Raw genomic sequence first — 9606 nt, 5'->3', positions numbered from 1 at the left:
GAACTACAGAGAAGTTTTAGCTTGACCTCCTACCAAATAAAACAACCCCATGTCATGTTTTAATCATTTTCTTTGTATGAGAGAAATGACACAATTTCTGTGCTGATAATGAAATTAGCATCAGCAGGTGTTCAGGCTGTGTTATGACAGGGTTCAGGATAAAAAGATGACAAAAGCATTCATTGTTCAATAAGCTTAAATTTATTCTGTTAAAATCTCAAACTCAAGTCAAAAGTGTATTTATAAGAATTACAGAGGTGACAGCAGGTACTGGATTGCCTTAACACAGCGGTACCTTGTAACTCACCATCCCCTAAATTCATTCAATCTTTGAATCACAACACCCCTCATCAAGAAATTGTACCCTTAAACTCAATATTTCCCCTTTACTCAATGTGTTCAGTTTTTTTATTTTTTATTTTATTAATTTCAAATGAACAATGAACAGCCGCTTTGTTCAGCGCTCGGCTTGAGCAGTGCGGTAAAACGTTATAAAAGAATATGTCCACATGTATCTGTGTTTATCTGGATTTTCCTCACTGTTTCACTTTTAAACTTGTGTTACAGCTCGAGGTTCTGAGAAATGGTAAGAATCAGCTTTTTATTTCACTGTTTTTATATTATATTTGTGTTATTTACAGTGTATAAGTGTCAAAAACAACCCAATTATTTTACAGAAGCCTTAAATATATGCAAGTCAAAGGGACCATGAAACAGGTTTCCCATACATCCTCATCGGAAATGCCGTTTAAAATGCCTTTTAAACTCAACACCAGTCCCAGAACCAACTGACGTTGAGTTTCAAGGTACCGCTGTAATTACAATTATAATTTGAAGTTATAAATAGGCACACTACAATGTTAAAATGCTAAATAACCAGTTATAATACATTTAAAAGATGTTTTAAAGGGCCTATAACATCTTACATAACTCTTAATACAACACTGGTCTGTTAATGAACTTCAGGGTGTCAATATTAGTAGGTTGTGCTGTTTTGTTGAGGTCAAAACAATAATATTCTTAGCCTGTGATTGATGCTTTATTCTTGATGATTGTTCATCACAGTACAGTAGATTCAGAAAGTATTCATACCTCCTGACGTTCTTCACCCTTTTCTTGTGTACTTTAGGGTGCAGACACAGACATTGGCTCTGCAATGGATTGGTATCCACCAATATGGATGATTAAGTGTAGATTCTTGGTAAAATGGCAATTATATTAATTCAAATCCAATTCACAACACAATAAAGAGTGCACATGTCTTCCTGAATCCACTGTAAATGACTAACAGTTATGTGCTAAAAACCCCACATAATTACATGTACAGCAGAGCAGCTAAGAAGAACCTGAGAGAGAGAGAGAGAGAGAGAGAGAGAGAGAGAGAGAGAGAGAGAGAGAGAGAGAGAGAGAGAGAGAGTGGTGAAATGTCAGTAGATAGTTCTCAGTATTTACAGTGCATCAGGAGTCTTGTATGTCCTCTGTACGGATATTATTTTTTGTATTATAGGCTTTATACAAACTGTACAACATGGGATGTATGGAATTCTTTAAAGACTTTATTCTGGGTTTCTGGGACTATGAGACCCCCAAAATTATGGTGGTAAAGAACAAAAAACTGGGTGTCATTTACAGAGCTGTGCAACTTCTGGTCCTTACATATTTTGTCTGGTAAGTACTTTTCAGTTCTAGTTGAGTTTTCAGTAACAGTACGTGTATATTGCAGTATATTCTAGTCATATGTAGCATATTTCAACTGCACTTTGTGTAATTTAGTTATTACGTGAAATATAATTAAAAACAATTTTATTTACAATAGAATACATTAGAGTAATGTGATAAATACAGAAACCATACTGAGGTTATGAAAAAGTGATTATTTTGTATCCTTACAAACAAGAATATACTGTAAAAATGAGTTAATAATAATAGTAATTATTTAATGAGTTATTGCAAATACTTAACAATGTTTGACCCTGTGATGTACTGTGATTTTTAAAAATGATTGTAAAAACTAAAGTCAAACCAACCTGCTCAAGTTTTATTTTTCTATGTCCGAATAAAGCAAGCAAACTAGAAAGAAAGAAGGAAAAAGTAAGGAAACAAAAAGAAAGTCATTTGGATTATTTTCCCAAATTCTATTAAAAAAATGCATATTGTGTTTAAAATACAGGCTTTATTCACAAGCCGGTGCTCTGTTGGTCCCCCACTGGTACTGAGGTAGATGAAAGTGAGAGGGCAATTTAATAAGCAAAATTCAATTCTGAAAGCCATTAAGGTAACTGTAAGTGCTGACCTTTGTTCATATATATAACTCATCCAGCTCATAGAAGAAAAAGAAATGCTTTGCTGTTATTTAAAATGCCTGAATATTTTTTCACTGTGTTTAGATCGTATTTTTTGTATAAATACACAGATCAGATCAAGAATGTCAGTCATTTCTACTGTGGTTTGTTTTTGTGATAGCGTGTTAAACTATTACAAATGATCATTTTAAGCATTGTGTATTAACAATAAAATAATTATTAAAACTGAAATAACCCTAGCATGTGTAGTAGTATGTAAATACATTTTAAAATGACTGGGCTAAATAAACCTAGTAAAGATTCATTTGAAACTGAAATGGTGGTGTATGCTGCCAAGTGCTCAGGTGGTACAGCGGTTTGTTATGTTAGCCCATGACTACTGAGATCAGGTTTGAATAGTGTTGCTATCGGCCAGCTGGGCATCTATGCAGGCATAAATGGCTATGTCTAAAGGGAAGGGGATATCCTGTCCAGGGTATTCCTGCTTTGCGTCCAGTGTTTGGTTAGGGTATTTATAATTCAATCATATCAAGAAACCACTCCCATCAGGATAGACATGTTCCAAAATATAGGTAATAATGATCAGAATAACTATTGCTGTGATCCTGGCTTCTGGAGGGCAAGTGTATCCAAATCATGTGAGTGAAATGTCCCGGAATAAGCATTTCACCGATTTTTGACCTCTTTACTGCCAGGGTCAAGTATTTAGGCCTGTACCATTCTCTTGGTGTATTTTACACATGTACTTGTTGATCAAAATTGATGTCAAATGCGGGCCTGCTTATCATTTTAAGAATAGTAGAGAACTGAACCTGTGTGTTGTGTTTTGATCTGTATGTGTATAGACATTGTGTAGAAGTTCAGCAGATGTTTAGGAGGATGCTATTTAAGATACATGCACCAATATCGTCTATCCCTCTGTACAGGTATGTATTCATCAGTCAGAAAGCTTATCAGGACACTGAGACACGGCCAGAGAGTTCAGTCTACACTGAGATGAGAGGAGTTGCCACGATGGGAGACATTGTACGAGACACAACCGAGTATGTCAGACCGCCTGAGGTATGAAAGAAGAGACGTGAAAACCCACTGTCCTGTAGTCATTTAAAAACAGACAAGGGTTTTTTTAAACTATTGTAAATGACCATAACACCTTTGACAATACACTTGGTCAAGGATTTCAGGGGCTGTTTACCACTGAGTTATGTCACCTTTCCTTTAAACAACACTGTAATCATTTGAGAACTGAAGACACCAAATGTTGTAGTTGTGAAAGAGGATTTTTCCCATTCTTGGATGATATAATGCTTTAGTTGCACAACAAGCTACAACTAATGATCTTAGGTGTAGTAAATTACAGGTCTGAACTAAAGCCGGCTGCATTTCTAGATGTTGTAGATACCATTCAGTGTGTGTTTCATTTAACTTATCTGACAACAACAATTTAGTGATGGAAGCTCTCAGCTCCAACAGCACTTATCCCATGTCCTAAAATGTTGTAGTAGCTGCTTGTAGTAATTGTTCCTTTGTTTGGAAGGCATATAGTGACTATCACTAAGCCTGGATTCAAGATTTGTGCACCAGTTTGTTCATCTGTGCATCCCACTAAATTTCCCAGCACCTTTTTCCCTCCATCTGCTCAGACGTCTGTGTACTTTATTCACAGGGTGGTGACGTCATCAGCTCAATACTGAGGAGGGATGTGACATACAATCAGAAGCTGGGCACGTGTGCTGAGGTAAATACACATTCATGCTGATCAGCTACACGTGGGCGCAAGTTAAATCTGCTGAATGATTTTGGGTTTCTGTGTTTGTGTGTTTAGCATTTCAGTGTCCCCACAGCAAACTGTACATCAAATGCCGACTGTGTTCCAGGTGAAATGGACTTTGATGGCAATGGTAAGGACATGAGGTTTAAATGGATGGATGGATGGATGGATGGATGGATAATATTCAATATTATTCAATAATATACAATCAATATTCAAGAAATACAGCTGTGAGCAGTAATAGCGAAAAAGTGAGAAATACCCTGAACAGGGCAGCAATACATAACAGGGCTTCAGCCCACCCAGACATGGCCAATCATGTCTGTGTAAACATCCCATTGGCTGATAGCAGCTCTGAGATTCAAACCCAGATCTCAGTGATGGTGGGCTTGCATAATAGATTAATGTGCCACCCAAACACTATCTACTGAAATACTGTAATGATGATGCTTTTATACTGCAAGTTGTTACCCTACATTATGATGTTTTATTTCTATAACAGGTGTAAGAACAGGACAATGTGTGCCTTACTACAATTATACCTTCAAAACATGCGAAATCCGAAGCTGGTGCCCGATCGAGGACTATGCTGCTGTGAGGTAACCAACATTGTTAAATGGATCAAAGATATGATGTGAATGTATTTTTGTGTTCTAGTCTTATTATTTTTATTTGAAATAATTCAATACATACACAAATACCTCCATCACATAAATGCATCAATGCATCACAACAAGGGCAACTTCAGAAATTCTGTCCCTGCTATCGTCAAGTTACCACAGTTGGGCCCTGAGGAAGGCTCTTAATCCTCAACTGCTTGCATGGTATTCAGTCATAACTGTAAGTTACTTCGGATAAAAGCATCCATAAATGTAAAGTTTTTGAGAAATCTTTGTCCATACTTTGCAATATTATAATTGTGAAACCATGTCCCTCAGAAAATCTGGTCCATGTTGAGCCCAAAAGGTCCAAAAGGTCGTCCCTCATTGCTTTTTAAGCTGAACATGGCTGTGTTACTATGGTGGACTGTTGACCAGGTATTCAAGTACTAGTAACCCTCATCCAATAACCCCTTTATTTGCACCTTTCATTTGGGTTTTAAGACCTCTCCCTCAGACCAGTTCATCTGTGGTGTCATTATTAAGAGCATCAAGCTTCTGCTGATGTAGACGTGAGATTTTCTAAAGTACACAACAAAGTCATGATCGATAAAAAAGTGCAATTTAGAACACTGAAAAACAGGAAAATGCAGCTACACTGACTTCAACCGTCCTCTATTAGTGTCTGACCTCACAAATGCTCTTTTGACTCACACACTTCATCTTGTGGAAAGCCATTTTCGGAGAATAGAGGCTGTTTTTGCCACAAAGAGGGCAACTCCTTAATAATGTCTATGGTTTCATACTCTTGGCTTTATAAATTTTTTTTTTTTTCTTTTTCTTTTCATGATTCTGTTGAAACAGGGAACCACCAATGGAAGAAGCCATAAACTTCACTGTCTTTATAAAGAACGCCATCCATTTCCCAAAGTTCAAAGTTCTCAGGTGAATCCACAAACTCAGACACAATCAACAGATTTACTCATTTTAGAAGACTGATGTTTGCTGAAGGCTTAACCCAGATGAAAATGCCTTTTAATTGTTTACGTTGCTTATGTTTTCCTTTTAAGCCAGTTTACTCATAATGTGTTTACTTTTTTCTGTCAATCAAGAATAAACATAAAACCGAGGAAGCCAAAGAAGCTCCTGAAGTGTCACTATCACCCCGAGACGAACCCGTACTGTCCTGTGTTTAGACTGGGCTACATCGCCGAACAAGCCAGAGAACAATTCAGCGAACTCTGCCGAACTGTGAGTTCAGAAACAGTAAAACTTTAAACTTCAACACACAAACCTTCACCTGGTCCTTAACTCAGATTTTTATCTTCAGTGAGATCACATGTCTGTAGAATTAATTTACTATTGTGGCCTAAAGGTGGGTGGGAAATTTTATAACCTGGGAGATTTATATCCTATATCTAACTGTTAATCTGAAACCTTACATACCAGTGCTAGACTTATGAACACAAATAAAGCTTTAATGATGTTTATGGTTTGCAAGATGATTTTAATTTCTTTGCTGTCTCTTTTCAGGGAGGAGTGATCGGGGCGTTCATCAACTGGAAATGTGACTTTGATGTCGACCCGTCTGAGTGTGTTCCTACTTACTCCTTTAGGAGGATGGACATGAAAAAAACCCCAGCAAGCACCGGCTACAACTACATGTATTAATGGACTCTTATTATAACCTGGCAGCACAGTGGTACAGTTGGTAGGGTGGGTGCTCTTCAGCAGCATGGGTTCTGGAGACCTGGGTTAAACTTTTTCTTCCGGTCCATGTTTTTTTTCCACCGAGTTTTACATGTTCTCCCTGTAGCTGGTGTCTTTCCTTGTAATTTATATTTACTTTTTAACCGCTTTGTGTTGGTCACAGTTGCGGCGGCCAGGTTCTATCAGGAAAAGCTGGGCACTATGCAGGAAAGGGCACCAATCCATTGCAGGGCAACTTCAGACGTAACCAATCATGTCTGTGTAGACGCCCAGCCAGCCGATAGCACCCCTGAGATTTGAACCCGGATCTCAGTGGTGATGGGCTAGCGTAATAGACCGCAGTATAATAAAATGCAGGTCTGTTTACTCAGCAATACCTGTCATGCCTGTTGGCACTGACACTACAAACAAAGTTAGAATAGATACAGTGAGAGATCATCTAGCTGGAAAGTGGACTCCAGTAGTGCAAAGCCCTCCAGTAAGAGTAGAAGCTGTTATAGCAGTAAAGCAGTGTAATTACCCGTGTAATGAATGCATATCGGATGTAGTGTTCAGGTGTTTTGGTAGCTTTGACCTAGTTTATTTTATTAGAATGATGCACCATCGTAGGACTGTGACTTTTTCTTTCCAATTCTCATTTTATTCAGGTTTGCCAAATACTACTACAAGGACGGAGTGGAACACAGATCACTGATCAGAGCGTACGGGATTCGTCTGGATGTCATCGTACATGGACACGTAAGAAAAAACGTGATGTGATGATCGTGATTACTAGTGACGCTTTTATTTCCATATAGACAATGGTATGTCATTTTACAGGCGGGAAAATTTAGCCTCATCCCGACCATAATCAACGCGGTTACAGCCATGACGTCAGTGGGAATAGTGAGTAATCATTTTTAGCATTGGTTTTGAGGTGAGCACCAAAATCACATTTGCACTTTTGTAATAATGACTCTCTCTTTCTCTCTCTCTCTGTCTCAGTGCTCTATGCTGTGTGACTGGATCATGCTGACGTTTATTGACAAGAACGAGGTCTACAGCGGGAAAAAGTTTGATGACGTAAGTAGAGCCTTTAGATCATAGAACATTCAAAACTCATAGTGGAGGCCCAGTGCATTGAACAGCTATGCTCAATATTATAATCTCACCTTATGCATAAGCATGTTTATGTTTGATTGGCTTCTTTATTGCAGTGGTAGCTCTGAGGTTAAAGTACTGGACTATTTATATAGATACAGTATTTGTTTTTGTTTTGTGCATTTTCTCCCCTTTTTCTCCCGACTTTTTAGCACGTTTAATTTGCCAGATTGCGTCATGCTTCCTCTCCACTAATGCCGACCCCCGCTCTGATTTGAGGAGAGCGAAGCTTACCCACGCCCCCTCCGACACGTGGGCAGCAGCCATATGCATTTTGTCACCCACATTGGCGAGTGCATATATGCGAATCAGTCTTGTGTACGGAGAGACACACCCCGATCCGCACTCTTTTCCCCGCCTCTGTGCAGGCGCCATCAATCAGCCAGCAGAGGTCGTAGTTACGAGGAGTCCCTTTCCGGCTTGATACCCCGCCCCTATATGAACAACAGGCCAATGGTTGTTTATGTGGCCGCTCAGCCCAGTCGGATGGCAGAGCTGAGATTCGATACAATGCATTCGAAATCCCAGCTCTGGTGCGCTAGTGTGTGTTTTTACCAGACTAATAATGGAAGAGTTGCTGATTCAAGACCCACATCTGCCAGATTGCCACTGTTGGGCTCCTGAGCAAGGCCTTTAGCCCTCAGTTGTTTGGACTGCATTTGGTCACAGTTGTAGATTGCTGGGGGCAAAAATATTTGCTAAATGCTGTAAAAGTGAATGTTTATTTTACATAGGAGCTATACTATATTGCCAAAAGCACGTGGACACCCCTGGTAATGTTTGATTTAACATCTCTTGCTAACAGATTTATATGATCAAATTCAACATTATACTGTATTTACCTAATGATAAATTATACACTTCTCACTTCGGGGTTCCTTTTTGGAAAGGTTCTTTTCTTTTACAACATGACAGTACCCTTGTACACAAAGCAAGATCCTGACCTCACAAATGCAGTTTTAAATAAATAAAGCACAAATATCAAAATAGTCTGCATTGTGTTGTGGAAACCCTTCCCAGAAGAGTGGAGGCTGTTATAGCTACAAGGTTAAAGTGGGTGACTGCAAGTGTTGCCCTGCAAAGTACCTTTACCCTGTCCAGGGTGTATTGCTGCCTTGTTTCCAGTGTTTAAAAAGGTGTCAGACCCACCACGACCCTGACCAGAATAAAGCATCAAGTAAATGTGAATAATAAATGGAACAACTGTTCGAGTTACTAATAAACTCATGTGATTTTAATCTTAACAGGTGACTAAAGACCCCAAGCCACCAGTCATGGCAGAGCTCACCCTCACAAGCTATGGCTCCACCCACTCTGACCTCTCAGATGGCGTCCCATTGTGAGACTTCACCTCTTACTGCCCTGGACTCATGATGCCATGCAAAAAACAACCCTGATAGTGACCAGACCACCGATCAGGAACACATTTCAATGTGAAGGCTTAGATGATGGAGACGCCTCCGGACTGAAATGCACAAAGCCTGTTAGAAAGCTTCAGCTTATAGTCTGATTTTATTGTACAGCCAGGAACACACATATCACACATATCACTTCATCAAAACTCAATAAAATAATACGACGACAATACTACTTATGTTTGTTACTCAACCTGGCATCATGACCATGCAGCGTTTTCAACCTTATTTCGTCTAAACAGCTCCTGCATACACTCTGTGGTCAAATGTATGTGAACACCCCTCCTAATGATTCAACTCAGGACATTATTGCTTTCAGTCTGCTACTTCACCATGCAAAACTCAAGTATCAAGGTTCAATAAAACATTAATAAAGAATTGTATAATGCTTTAAGGAAGGGTCAGAGAGAGTCAGAGAGTGATTTGTGATAGAAGGATATCTTCCAGAGTGAGAATGGAAGTTTGCAAGACAGTAGTTAGGTTTGCTATGATGTACACCTAGGAGGCGGTGGCACTTAAAAAATAAAGAGAGAGAGAGCTAGAGGTGGCAGAGATGAAGATGCTGAGATTGTCACTGGGGGTTTGAGGATGTAGAGGATTAGGAACAGGTTTGTTAGAAAGACAGGTGCAGAAAGGTTGTTTTGGCAGTTGAAAGATAGCGATGCCAG

General features: G+C 39.1%; 1 protein-coding gene across 1 annotated transcript; it reads left to right on the top strand.

The window, feature by feature from the left end:
- The first annotated feature begins 1528 nt into the window (after nt 1–1528).
- Nucleotides 1529–9102, top strand: p2rx2 (purinergic receptor P2X, ligand-gated ion channel, 2). The gene is made up of 12 exons (XM_063017952.1): nt 1529–1668; nt 3230–3365; nt 3970–4041; nt 4129–4204; nt 4577–4673; nt 5538–5618; nt 5786–5924; nt 6207–6337; nt 7031–7121; nt 7203–7268; nt 7368–7445; nt 8771–9102. Exons 1-12 carry the CDS (start codon nt 1529–1531, stop codon nt 8864–8866), a joined length of 1203 nt encoding a protein of 400 aa, XP_062874022.1. The 3' UTR covers nt 8867–9102.
- The last annotated feature ends 504 nt before the right edge of the window (nt 9103–9606 follow it).

Source organism: Trichomycterus rosablanca, chromosome 21 (genome assembly GCF_030014385.1).
Source record: "Trichomycterus rosablanca isolate fTriRos1 chromosome 21, fTriRos1.hap1, whole genome shotgun sequence".
In the NCBI taxonomy this organism is placed as follows: Eukaryota; Metazoa; Chordata; class Actinopteri; order Siluriformes; family Trichomycteridae; genus Trichomycterus; species Trichomycterus rosablanca.
Note: the sequence above shows the minus strand (reverse complement) of the source record. Positions and strands in the feature narration are given on the sequence as shown.

Coding starts and splice junctions, on each gene's coding strand:
- p2rx2 (XM_063017952.1), top strand. CDS start 1,529: ATGGGATGTATGGAATTCTTTAAAGACTTTATTCTGGGTTTCTGGGAC. Junction 3,366..3,969: donor AGTATGTCAGACCGCCTGAG/GTATGAAAGAAG, acceptor CTTTATTCACAG/GGTGGTGACGTCATCAGCTC. Junction 6,338..7,030: donor AGCACCGGCTACAACTACAT/GTATTAATGGAC, acceptor CATTTTATTCAG/GTTTGCCAAATACTACTACA.